We start from the raw sequence: 13,938 nt of genomic DNA, 5'->3' as shown, positions 1-13,938 counted from the left end.
TGGTGTGTATGTAAGCCTGGTATATGCGTGTTTGGTGTCTTGTGCAACGTGTGTATGTTTGGTGTGTGTATGTCTGGTGTGTATGTGTGTGTAGGGTCTTCATTCGAGGTGTATCTGTAGGTCTGGTGTGTGTGTGTTAGGGGTGTGTGTGTGCATGTGTGTGTGTGTCAGGGGTGTGTGTGTGGGGTGTCTGCGTGTGTGTGTCAGGGGTGTGTGTGTGTGTGTGTCAGGAGTGTCTGTGTGTGTGCATAGGAGGAAGCCGCAGCGCTCACCTTCCGTCCCGCTCCCTTACAGCCCCACTTCCAGTTTCTTTCTGTGTTCCGGTACCAGTTCAGAGGACCTCTGTGGAGAGGGTCAGACAGTAAGGAAGGTGAGAGTCCAGGAACTGACCACTGTTGGCCCGCAGTGATCCAACTGACCCATGCTACTCAGACACTCTATGCCAGGGAGGGTGAGTGCCGCAGGGCATGAGCGGGGGTCTCCAGACACACGATTCCTATCCACACCTGTTGCTTCCTCAGCAAGGCTGAATGCAGGAACTCTGTGCCACTAGGCTGGTGCCTCTGAGGTGCTTTGGGGGCAAACAGAAGCTGACTCTACAGCTTATCCCCCTCCATGCCCAGAAGCCACTCTCCTGCTCCGGGAAACTTAGTGGGAAGGGACATGGTGGATGAGAGATGGTGCGAAGGCACCAAACTACATGCACATTTGGGGTTGCATGGTTTTGCTTCTCAGAAGACAGAATGCAGAGCTGTCTGATCCTTGGAGGATCTGTGAATGCAAATCAATAAAAACCTCTGTCTTCTGGGGGGGGGACCCATAAACACAAGAAAGAACAAGCTAGTTACCCGCCCCTGCCAAAGGAAGGTACCCAGCACAGGTGGTGAGCCTCCTGGCACTGAGGGCATTCAATCACAGACAGGTCACTTTGGTGCTCACAGGGGCTGTGGTGAGAGTAACTGCCCCATCCTCCAACAGTTTGAGCACCCCATCCCCCTGTCTGGGGTTCCCTTCTTTTTTACCTGAAGCCAGTTTTCTTGAACTGCTGGACATAAAACTCGATTTCCTCCTCAGTAGTAATCTTGCTGAGGCTGGGATTTTCTGGGGTGTTCACAAGGAGTCCCCCTGCAAAAAGACACCCATGTCCTCTCCCGCTGTGGGCTGAATGGTTCTAAAGCTGGTGTTGCCAGCTCAGGCCGCCCCATCTGAACTTGGAATGAAGGGATTGTATGTCTTTATGTCTGTCCATCTGCCCTCTCTTCATTGACTTCCTCTTGGCCAGGAGGAACACCAACCCATGGGGCTGGGATCTTCCCTCCTGTGGGATTCTCAATATAGAATTTCATATCATCTTAACAGGCATGCAGTGTCCTGGCAGCACCCTTAAAGGCTCCTCAGGGACAAACACATCATTTACACTGTACAGTCCTTGAAGTAAAGGGCGCAGTCACCCCAGGCTTCAAGGTCAAACGTCTTAAGAAACCAAGATAGTGCTTCCTGCCCCGCTGGGTCCTAGCCCCATTTGAGCATCCTGCCCCCATCTGCAATCTCACTTATTTACTGCTGATCTGCCTCCCTGCACCATCCTGAGCTCTCCGTGGGCAGCACCTCAGCCTAGGTCTCCTCAGCCAGGTACTTAGAACATGAAATCAACAAACTAGTAAGGCACCGAAAAGAAAAGAAGGGAGGCAAGGAGGCAGATATCCTCAGAGGAGAAGACCGCTAGGGTCAGATCCCAGTTCAGCCTATTTGTAATCGAGGGGGCATATGAGAGGTCGTAGGTCAAGCACTCAGAGTGTCGGTGATTGTTGTTATTAAAAAGCAGATGAATAATGGCTAGGAAGCCATGCTAGGAGGGAAGCAAGCATTTGTGGGGCCAGTCCTGGATGTTGGGGCATCAGGGATGAGTCCGACCTGATTTCAGTTAAATCCCACCCAGCAGGGTGGCCAAGGTGGTCCTCCTGAGCGGGAACAAGAGTGACCAGAACAGAACCTCAGGGTGGACGGGCAGTGGAGATTTATGTGGGTCTAGTGCAACCTGCCTTATGCACACTGGTGGTGACTCTACAGCAGCCACCACTCCATCCTGGGACGGGGTCCTTACAGAAAGGGGTGGATTGCCCTGGATACACTCCCCAAAGCATCTTAGGACTTTGACACTCAACTCCCTGTAGGATAGACTAGGGTAGTATCATTAATTGTTAGGAGACCTCTGTTGGGCAAGTCAAGGCTCAGAACAGTAAGGCAAGCTTAGGGCTTCTTCAGGAGCAGAAGGGACAGACATCCATGAACATTCTGCTGATGGGGCCTGCTACCCCTTCCCTCCCCTCCCCTTCCCTCTCCTCCCCTCCCCTCCCCTCTCCTCCCAGGGAAACCTCTTACCCATTTCAGTGGCTTTATGCATAGTAAGCATACCCTGTGGGGAGAAAAATTAGGAAGGATGTTGTGAATGAGGCTAAGACAGAAGATGACAGCTCAGACCCCCATGACAGGACCTTCAGTGCACAAGGACCATGGGAGAACCCTTCCATGTGTGGATATGTGCTAAAATATACAGGCATTGGAAACCAAGGATAGCACAGGCCACTGGATGCTGTACTCTGTGCATATTCTGTAATCAATGCCTGTGATAATGTTTGATTCATTAATGAGGCACCACCACGAGACAACCAGAAATGGTGGCCAATGCTAGAGAGGAATAACTGCTTAGAGCATTGCTGTCATGAGACCCCCCCCCCCCCCCCCCCCCCGTGTCGATAGAGAGCAGATTCACACCAGTAAGCTCATGGGGGATTTCGTTATACTTCTCATTGTGGTGGACAATTTACACCTTAGACACTATCTGTAGAATTTCCCCTTTTGATATTGTTGGACCTTGGGTAACCAGGAATAACTGAAACCACAGAAAGTGAAACAGCAAATGGGTCTCTCCTATAACACATGTGAATCCTGAAAAGCAGCGCAGGGGCCTCTCAGGGTCAGAGAAGCCAGCTGAAGCTCCCATCCCCAGCTGCTGCCGACATTTGCAGGTCTGAGTAGTCTGAGTAATGGCTCGGGCGTGTCAGCCAGTGTGAACAAGAGATGAGAACTCAGACTTATAAAAAGTGGGGAATTGGAGCAAGTGGCTCCCTGCCCTGCCATAGGGGCAATCTGGCAACCTAGGGAGGGCTCCGTAGTGTGCAGAAGCATCCACGAAAAGGTAAAACGAAAAAGTCTACCCATGACAGGCAGATGGAAAATGTATTTGTTTCAGCTCGGGACTAAGAGCAAACCGAAAGGTCCCCCTCCAATTCCGCTATAAGAGGCCTGCCTTTACAGGCATGTGCATTTGATTTCACACTGTTGTGGGAGCAGGGAACTCCTGTGGTGTGAGGCAAACAAAGAAGTGAGCATGGTTGGTACTGCCACCAGAATGTAGGACAGAAATAATGATGAACCACCCAAGCGAGTGGGTCCAAAGTCCAAACAAGCAGGCTGGTACAGGTTCAATGTCACTAAAGAGGAGGTCATAAACCAAAATTATAACACACACACACACAAATGCGCACACACACACACAAACATAAACACAAGCACGGATGAACACACACAAACATACTCACATACATGCATGCACATGGACACATATGCAAACACACACACACACACACACACACACACACGTGCCCCATCTCCCACCTCTTACCAACTCATCACTTGCTCGGAAGAAGGTTTTGAAAGTCCGACTCATGTTCTTTTCCAGTTCAGCCTCGGCCACTCCCTAAAACAGTCAAGAAAGCAAAGTTAAAGATCATATCAAGAAGCTCTGGAAACTGTGGTGCTCTCCCATGTGACCAAAGGCCACGAGGCCCTGGTCTTCTGTCCCACCCAGCCCTCGTTTTGTTTGAATTATAATCCTTGGAATTTATTTTATTGTGAAATGTGTGTTAAAAAAAATTAGATAGCATATAAGATGTTAACGGCTGCTTCTAGGGAGGTAGGTTTGAGGATAATGCTGTTTTTATAACGCCGGGATTCCTGCAATCAGGCATGATTTGCAGGAATCAAGGAGGATGACCCAGATTTAAGGTGGTAGACAGGCTCCGAGAGGATACTCGGTGAGACGTCTCTGTCCACAGCTTCCCTTCCCGGTTCTCAACTAGACTGTAGTAACTTCAGCCATCTTCTTCAGTTGGGTCCTAATCATCACAGCCCTTTGGAATGCTATCAGGGCTGTCTCCCCAAGGACAGGGCAGCAAATTTCCTTTGTTAGGAGCTGGGGCACACGTCCTTGGTGGTAACAAATTGCCAGGTTCTTCTGTCTCGAGAGAGTGTTATTATAGATAATTGCTTATCTATTATAGGCTACAACAGGCTCTCTGACACCATGTGGTCGGGATGCCAGTCTGCGGGAATGAAGAATAAGTAGGTAGAAGGGAGCACAGAGGTCCACACCTCCCAATATCTCCTCTACTTACTTTCCCTCTTATCATCCTTTTAAATATAACAACCATAACTATGAGCTTATTTTTGGCAAAGCAGAGATGTTCCTATAATGTGGATGAGGGGTTGGTCGCTGCAGAGTCAGTCACATGTCAGAAACAGTACACCTGACGTTTCTTGGGAGTATCCATGTTCACTAACTCATCTTGTGACTGCTGTTTAATTCCATGATGTGGCAAAGGGTTCTTGGGGAGTCTGGCAGGTGGCAAACACCCTGAGAATAAAGTAGCAGTGAGGGTGGTAAAGGAAGTGACAGTTCATCCCGGTCCTCCAAAAGGCACCAGCTTGTTTCTGCTGAAAGGAGAACTCTGAAGCAGGCCTGGGGATGAGTGGGACTCGGCTGTGCAGATGGAGGAAGGGTATTCCGGCTTGATGAAAAAGCCCGGCGCACAGACTTGCTGGACTAGAGAATAGACGCCATGTTGGATGTTATGTCTGGAATGTGAAATGCCTCTCTCACCAGAAGGCTAAAGGGCCAGTTTAGCTGATAAACACTTGTCTTGAAAGAATGGGGACCCATATAAAGAAGCAGAATGCAGCAACACACATTTGTAAGCCCGGTTATCACAAGGTGGTAGCAGGTGGGTCCCTGGAGCACGCTGCCTATCCAGTCGGTAAGCAAGTCGTGGGCCAGTAAGATGAGAAAGAGGGGCCCTGAATAGAACAGCCAGGCATACTTAGGGTATCCTTCAGAAGAAGTTCTAGAACATCTTGGCATTGCCACAGATTTGGGTGTATGCATGACACTTTCTGGGCAAGAGACTGCAACTTTTGCTAAATCCTCCATAATTCAGTGGAGACTCCACCCCAGGCTTTGTTGCTCCAGGTTTGCCATTGGGAACATCCCTTCTAGGGTCAATGCTGAGGATGCAGGTCCCCAGGAGCTCCACACAACCAGACTTCATTTTACCAACATCCCCAGTGCCTGCACCCCAGGCGCTAACGATGGTGCCCGCTCAGTGCAGAGGATGTCACGTGCCATCTGGCATCCACCATGCACCCATGAGTTTCAGTCCAACATGAAGTCCTGATGCAGAACAGGAGCAGAAGGTCGCACTGGGTCACGAAGGCATACATAGCCCAGCACTGGCCAACACTGACCACAGCTGATGATGTCATACAGTTCAGCACTGGCCAACACTGACCACAGCTGATGACGTCATACAGTTCCTACAGCTGCCCAGGAATAAAACTAGCACAAAACAGGACCAACACCAAGGGCATGCCTACGGCTAAAGACTCTCCCCACCATGGCTGCCACATGAAAAAGGAGGTGACCTCCCCATCAGACACACAGGGACAGGACAAAAAACTCGATTTTTGAAAACCCAGCTGGAGTCAACATCCCCTTCGTATTCCTTCCTTATATAGTTTCCGCTCCTACCTGCCCTCCTTTCCATCCACTGAGCCTTTCTTTTCTGGACACCTATTGACACCTTGCTTCTTCAGTAGGAAGGAAAAATAAGAATGGAGCAGGGGGGTGGGGACAGCCTGAGACAGGATGAGACAGAGAAAATGAAGGGGCAGAAAAGAGGAAAGAGAACTTCACTCCAGACCCTGGTTTCTAGTTCTCTTTGGCTGGGAGTTAAGAATGTCACCCAAGAAAACAAAAACAACACCACCCTCCAAAACCCACAGTGAAGATGCCCCTTCTCTCAAAAACAAAAACACCAGTCTTCAAAAACCTCAGTGAAGATGCCTCTTCTCTCAAAAACAAAAACCAAAACACCAATCTCCACAACCCACGGTTAAGCTGCCCCTTCTCTCAGAGACAAAAACCAAAACACCAATCTCCACAACCCACGGTGAAGACGCCCCTTCTCTCAGAGACAGCCCAAAGGAGAGTGCCGGCCAGCTAAAGGACCCTGCCCACCTAGGGCCTCAATGCAGTCTTCAAGCTTAAGCTATTCCACGTCTCTGTCATTCACACAGAGGTGCCCTACACAGCCCACCTCACAGTGTCACTGACAGAAGGGCATTCTTAAAGATAAGAGGAAGGAGTAACCAACTCATTTTCACAAAAGCATTTGAAACTTAATTTTTTTTTTTTTGAGACAGGGTTTCTCTGTGTAGTCCTGGATGTCCTGGAACTCACTTTGTAGACCAGGCTGGTCTCGAACTCACAGAGATTTAGCTGTTTCTGCCTCCCGAGTGCTGGGATGAAAGGCATGAGCAATTACACCTGGCTTGAAACTTACTTTTCAAAGTCCGCTTAATATTTGAGCCGGTTGTAAATGACACCTGTGACTATGTATAGGCATTCAGCTGTCTCCCTCGGAATGTCTCTTTTTGATAAATCCCAACTCTGTTTCATTCTGACCAGAAGAGAAATTCTAAGGTCCTTAAGTCCTCACTCCTCAGGCCGCAGCTGGCCATACTGGTTTGCATCTCCTGATAATACTGAAAACAAAAATAAAAACTCAGCAATTTTGGTGCCATTCAGTAACTCTAAGAACAATGATAATGTTGATTGATGGTAATAATTACCCTGTGTTGCCCATCCTGTGTGTAAAATAATCACCAGATGCTGCCGAGCCCGCGTGTCTTGTCAGCATGATAAGAAACAGGTGGAAGTCCTTTGCATCCTCACGAATGGCATGACAGACCAACCCAGGCCTCGGAGAGCTAAGGTCATAGTCAGCACTGGGGCTTGAGCCCTGTGCATTGGGTTCTAAAGGCCACCCTTTAATGCTAGGCTCAGGAGCACAGAAGGAACAGTCAGGACACTTGCTGTTGTGAAATGCGGCCTTCCCCTTTGATGACTTGAATCAGAACACAGCTGGCACATGCCCAGGAGCACAAGCCCTTTTATCCCTTCCTCTCTGGCCCTCACCTTTACACCCCTCCCTGTCCTCAGGATGGACTTCCGTGTCAGTGGGCGGAGCTATTTACCCACGCGCTCTCTGAGTCTGACCACCTCTTGGCATCTGTTTACTCTCCTAAGCGCCAGGTGGAGTCCTCTGCAGGCCCCCCCGACACTGAAGTGCGCCCCTGTGCTCATCAACAGCAGCTGCTTCTGGGGTGAGGCCGGCTCTTAATAAATAAGAATCCTGACCGAGGTCGACTCACAGGCAGGGCAGGCTGTCATCCATCACTGCCATCTACAGCCTCCCTTTGCTCTTTGTTACCTGGCATCCATCACCTCGCAGAAGGCGTCCATCGATTCTCCACTGTAATCGAATCTTACAAATGAGTGGGCTCGTAATTAATAAGCTAACATGGCTTTCATCAGAAACCTCCAACTGCAAGTTCAGCATGGAGGTGGGGGTGATGATCAATGTCTCCACATCTTCCTTGCATGGGCACAGACCCAGGGTCAGCCCACCTCAAGGGGCAGAACCAAATGAGTAGACCTCTCCAAGTGTCGAAGGGCTCAGGGTCGTGGTCAGCATGTGGCCTCTTGTCTGTGGCTGTGGGATCCTCCTTTCTGATAGCATTGGTTCAGCTCTACGGTACCCCAGACATCCACAGATGCTGCAAGAGCAAGGTGAGCCAGGAGCACACACACAGCAATGCGGATCAAGGGGCAGAGCTGTTTGGTGGTGGTGGAGGGAAGCAGGGCTTCCTGAGGAGGTCCTGAAGGAGGAGTGGCTTCCGGGGGGAAATCCAGACTTGCTAAAACCATGGAAATGGCAAACAAAGTGCCGGCTTGGTTTAGAAGTCTTCCCACAATCCAGTTCAGCTCATGCTGGGCTGTGTTGCTCTTTGGTTAGAGTGCATTGTGAACAGACTCTTGTGATTTCTACCCAGGTGACTCACAACATTCTCAGAGAGATCCTGTCAGACCCCATCACAAGGATCACCACAGTCCAGGGCTGTCTTTAAAAGGCATCTTTATGGGACTTGTGCTGTACCCCCAAAACTCCCACTCTCTTCCAGTATTCTTGAGGTCCTGCTGTGGGGCTCTTTGACTGTTGGTGACATTTCATAAGACTCAGTTGTCAGTGAGCAGAGTACAAGGTCCCCAGGAGGAGCCTGAGGGCAGCAACTTCAAGAGAACACTTGGTTCCTGCTGCACTCCTTGCAGAAGCCAGCCTGGCATCATCCCCTGCTCCTCAGCCAGTCACTACCCAGACAGATGCAGGACATGTTCACCTACTCACAAAGGACATACTGGATCTGTGGTCAGGAGGCCTGAGCCTGTTCGCAATGCCATTTCTACATTTCTAATTAATGCCTCAGAATATTTAAGGGGCAGAGCTAAAGTGAAAGAGAGAGGGGCAGGGGAGAGGGAGAAGAAGAGAAAGAGGAGAGGAGAGGAGAGGAGAGGAGAAGGAAGGGGAGGGGAGGAGAGGGAACGGTGAGGGGAGGGAAGGGGAGGAGAGAGGCAACAACTTTGGCATCCCACACTTACTGGTTCTTGGAAGTATAGTTGATAATTGAAAACCGGGATAGATTTGATGACTTCCATAGGCGGCACCTCAGGATTTGCTGGCATTAACGGAGTGTTGAGACTGGCCACGGCTCTGCAGGAATAAGCAACATCAAAACAAGGAGCCTGTGGAGCCAGACACGGCTCAGAAAGGACACTTCAGGCCCAAACTGAAGGAGAAGTGGGAAATGACACGCGCAGGTCTCACTCTGGCTGTGAGTGGGAGAACGGGATTAGAACTCATTCTTAACCTAGTAGGGTTTTCCCACTCAGCTGCAGTTTTTATTTTGAACTTATCTGTCTTAGACACACACACACACACATATAGGGACACACACCCCTTTCTGGGAGTGATTAGAAGCAATCTCTACAGAACTAAGGGTAAGAGTGCCTGAGACAGAACAAGGGGGGACCTGGAGATCAGGGCATGCTGGGAAGTCTCAGGTCTGATGCTATTCAGGAGAAAACTCCTTTCTGCCAGTAAAATGTTTCTAAATGTTTGCTGGGAAGAGACTAAATTGAGAAAAATAGCACATATGACTGTCTTTAAGCCACACATCCTGCTCATGGCTGTATTCCCGTGGTCTGTTTTCAACAGCACGGAATATGCTCATACAGTAACTTTGTGGTGAACCTGATTGTTTAAAAATTGTGGTAGTTTAAATGAAAATGGTTCCGTAGGCTCAGGGAGAGGCACTATTGGAAGTGTGGCCTTGTTGAAGCAGGTGTGGCCTTGTTGGAGGAAGTATGTCACTGGGGGCTGGCTTTAAGTTTCAGAGGCTCAAGCCAGGCCCAGTGGCTCACTCCCTCTTCCTGCTGCCTGTGGATGGAGATACAGAACTCTCAATTCCTTCCCCAGCACCATGCCTGCCTGCATGCTGCCATGCTTCCCGCCCTGATGACAATGGACTAAACCTCTGAACTGTAAGCCAGCCCCCAATTAAATGTTTTCCTTTATAAGAGTTGCCTTGGTCATTGTGTGCCTTTATAGTAATGGGAACCCTAACTAAGACAAGAATCAAACTCTTATTTTCAGTTTAAGTGAAACAGGAGAGAGGGAAGAAGGGAGTAGGGATGGGGGAGGAGAGTTCTGCTTGTAGTTTTGTAGTTGAAGAGACCAAGGGCTAGGAGGTGGCATGATTTGTCACATGGTCACTTCAGGACAGAATTGAAAGCCTCTCTTGTTCTTTCTTACTCTCTCTGTAGCCCAGGGTAACCTCAAACTCTCAATCCTCCTGCTTCAGCCTCCTAACTGTTGGGATCATAGGTCATGTACCACAACACCCACTTAACTCTGTCTAATGCTGGGACACGATCCCCCCTTATCACCCCTTTATCCACTCAGAGCCAGCCCTGTGCTCCCACAAGGCACTTCTGACTCTGAACTACTTGCCTTGTTGTCGGTCATGGGGTCAGAGCTGTTCCTAGGAGTGCAATAGGCCCGCCTCTGTCTGTTCACCTTCCCTGTTACATACTTGTTTCCTGAAGTTGTACGGAGCCAAGGCGCCTGTAGCAGTTCATGCAAGACTCTAAGTCCAGCCTGCTTTGCCAATCTTTACGCTGCTTACCTCACTCTCTCAGGGTAGAAGAGAGCCATGTTCCACACCAGAACACCGGCCCAGTCGTGGCCAATGAACACTGCTTGAGGGATCCCCTAGAGAAACAAGAAGAGACACGGTGAGGGTGGATTTCTGAGATGCAAAGGCCCCTTCTTGACAGCCTAGTGATTTCACCAGGAACCTCCAGACACTCCTTTGAGGTATGTGCCCTTCTTAAGTCTACCTCTCACACACAACCCCTCCTCAGTCTCTACAAATAACTAGGTTTGAATTTCCTTAGAAGACAGGACCACTAGTCACAAGTTCCTTCTCTCTCTCTCTCTCTCTCTCTCTCTCTTCTTCTTCTTCTTCTTCTCCCTCCTGCATGCATGCACACACATATGCCCAAACATAAGACACAGACAGCACTTTTTGACCCAATTCTCTGGAGTGCAGACAGCCATTGTCCTCCCCTGTTTCCTGCACAGTGCCTACTGCTGAACCAGAAGTCAGTCGCCCGGCTTTCTCTTCATCTTATATCCAGTTAATAAGCTAGGCCGCACTGCTCTGGGGCTCTCTGTTCTCTCTCTCCATTGCTATTAGCCTAGAATATTCCTTCTCTCCAGTCTTCCCTATGGTATTTGCACTCCCTTCCAGCCCAATGCCATGAGGCATGGCAGAGCAGTCTCGGGAATAGTACGTGTGCAACACGGTGGCCATGGCCACTTTCATTCCTGTGACCGAGTTTGATCTGAGATTGTCGGAAGAGACTTGAGTTTTAATGAACTGTGAAGAACTATTTTCCCACACCTTTCCCTGATACTCAAGGTTCCCTTCCCTGGATGGAAGCCAACAAAGGCATCTCCCTTTACTTTCTTGAATGAATAGCAAAAACACCCTCTCTACCCTCCCCCTTGCCTATCTTTAATTTTGGGACCACCCCTTCCTCCTTCCTGCCTGAAGCTCATGTCTCCCCCTGTCCTGGTCCTCTCTGCTCATGGTCCCCAACAGCTCCAAGACATCCAGCTCTCCTTTCATTACCAAGATCCACACAGAATGCTCCAGAGAGATCAGCTCGAGGGAAAGACTCACCAGCTTATCCAGGAAGGACACCATCTCCTAAAAACAGAGCACACAGATTCGGCATCAGATGGGCAGGGTGGACAGAAACAGCCTGCCACAAGCCACACACTCTCAGGACAAGCCTCGGGACAACAACGCCATTTTGAAGTGATGGGCTGTCACTGGGTAGATGATGTCATGAGCCCTTTCCTGAACCACAGCTTTCCCTCTGTCTCCCAAGACCTCTTGCAGTCTCTGACAGAAGCCATGGGCTCTCTCCTGGGGAAGCACACATGAACACTACTTCATACTCTGCACTCGCTTCTAGGAACTCAAGAGGCTCCAAGAGATCACAACAGCATGGGCGACACACCCAGATGAACTACAGGAAACACCTTTTCACATTCTAGCTCATCGGAGAGGGTTACAGTGAGTGCAATGTCCTTTCCAGACTCCGTGAGCTGAGAATCATTCTTGGATCTTAAGGAACCTTGGAAAACATACAGCCTCAGTCAGCCACTTCATCTTATACCCGAGAGCATGACCTACAACGGTTAAATCCCACACCAAAAGCCCCCCCCCAATATAAGGGTCGGTTGGGTGTAGACACATCTCCAAACACCGCCGAACTTTAAAAAATATTATTGCTATGTTGCATCCAGAATTCTCAATTTGGAATCTCAAGACTGTAAACATGCAGGGGGTTTATGGGGCAGAACAAAGACTCCCAATCTGAAATAAAAATCACTCATGTTCATTGCAGCATATTCATGGAAGCCAAAAGATGGCATCAACCTAAGTGTCCCCCGGTTGGTGAAAAATGCAGAAAATGAGGGGCCCATACACAAAGGGGCACGAGACAGACACAAAAGGGCGGAATCAAGTTATTTGTAGCAACATGGAGAACGTGGTGCTATAAATGAGACGAGCCAACGGGGAGAGGCAGGTAGCGTGGGAGCTCATTCTCACGAGGTCTAGGGCAGTTATCTACGAAGCAGCGTTGAAGGACGGCTAGCAGAGGCAGAAACGAGAAGGATGAGCATGGGATTGATCAAGGGATAAATAATTACAATCTGAGAGGGAGGGACTGGCTTCAAGAGCCCTGCTCCACAGCAAAGTGACTAAAATTAGTGGTGACATATTCTTGATAGATGTCGGGTGAGTGTCAGGTGCTGTCAGCATAAATGAGGATGGCATGAGGTCACGCCTCTGTCAGGTACCTAGCTGTGATCATTGCAGAACGGATATTAAACATCAAAACACCTCGTTATGCATCTGTGTGAGGTCACGCCTCTGTCGGTTACCTAGATGTGACCATTTCTGCAGAGGATATTAAACGTTTTGTGACGCATGACAAAACACATTACTTGTCAATTAAAAATTAAATAAGAGGAGAGTCCAGCTTCAGAAAAACTAAGAGTTATGTGATGAACTGCCACCCAGATTTAGGAGTTGTGGTTGAGGGAAATTGTTTTGCGAAGTATTTGAGGAGTTATGATGAGAAAGCTTTCCAGGCACTTGAAGACAAGCGGTGTTATGGGCCTTAACTTCGTTTTTTTTTCTAACCTTGTATTTGAAGTCAGTGTTATCTTTTTAAATACAATTTTATGTTTTTGTTTGTTTGTTTGGTTTTTCGAGACAGGGTTTCTCTGTGGCTTTGGAGCCTGTCCTGGAACTAGCTCTTGTAGACCAGGCTGGTCTCGAACTCACAGAGATCCGCCTGCCTCTGCCTCCCAAGTGCTGGGATTAAAGGCGTGCGCCACCACCACCCGGCACAATTTTATGTTTAAATTATTGTGGCGACTTTTTAAAAAGAGCGTTATGAATATAAGTCACATACCATTTAGTTAGCCCCTCCAAAGTCCACACTTCAGTGGGTTTAGTATAACCAGACTTGTGAAACCGTCACCACCACCCAGTATTAGAAAGTTTTCATTGCCATAAACATTTTAAACTTTCCAGGCTGGAGAGATAGCTCAGTGGTTAAGAGCACTAGCTGTTCTTCCAGAGGTCCTGAGTTCAATTCCCAGCAACCATATGGTGGCTTACAACCATCCATAAGAGACCTGGTACCCTCTTCTGGTCTACAGGCATACATGCAGACAGAATACTGTATACATAATAAATAAATAAATCTTAAAAAAAAGTCTTAAACTCCCCTTTAGGCTTAACCCATCAGGCATCACTTTCTTTTCTCGTTCCCCTGTGTCTTGGCAGCCACTAATCTGAGCTCGCTCTGGATTGCCTGTTCTGAACACTCCATAGAGATGGAGTTAATTGGTATGCGGCCTTTTGCTTGATGTTGTGGATGCGCTCCACTGCACCATGGCTCTTCATGCAACCTTCCGGGGCATGGATCGTGGCACAGAACCCGTCTACTCATTAGCGCATGGTGTTTGCGCTGTTCCCACTTTAGGTACTATAGATGGGGTTGCTTTGAATAGTGGGTTTTCTCATCATCAGGTCTCCTGGGCTAGTCTCTAG

General features: G+C 48.9%; 1 protein-coding gene across 1 annotated transcript in view; it reads right to left on the bottom strand.

Moving 5' to 3' along the window:
- The window catches only part of Ephx2 (epoxide hydrolase 2), a 36,561-nt gene that overhangs the window by 1,463 nt on the left and 21,160 nt on the right, over positions 1–13,938 (bottom strand). Inside the window, exons 10-16 of the mRNA XM_050152232.1 lie at positions 11,485–11,511; positions 10,423–10,508; positions 8,837–8,948; positions 3,686–3,760; positions 2,383–2,416; positions 1,023–1,125; positions 273–342 (exon numbers count right to left, since the gene is read on the bottom strand). Of these exons, the coding sequence (XP_050008189.1) occupies positions 273–342; positions 1,023–1,125; positions 2,383–2,416; positions 3,686–3,760; positions 8,837–8,948; positions 10,423–10,508; positions 11,485–11,511 (507 nt within the window). The remainder of the gene's footprint in view (positions 1–272; positions 343–1,022; positions 1,126–2,382; positions 2,417–3,685; positions 3,761–8,836; positions 8,949–10,422; positions 10,509–11,484; positions 11,512–13,938) is intronic.

The sequence above is a fragment of the Alexandromys fortis genome, unplaced genomic scaffold, assembly GCF_014885135.2.
Source record: "Alexandromys fortis isolate MF-2015 unplaced genomic scaffold, M_Fortis_MF-2015_v1.1 scaffold_75, whole genome shotgun sequence".
Classification (NCBI taxonomy): domain Eukaryota; kingdom Metazoa; phylum Chordata; class Mammalia; order Rodentia; family Cricetidae; genus Alexandromys; species Alexandromys fortis.
This window is presented reverse-complemented; position numbering and strand designations above follow the sequence as displayed.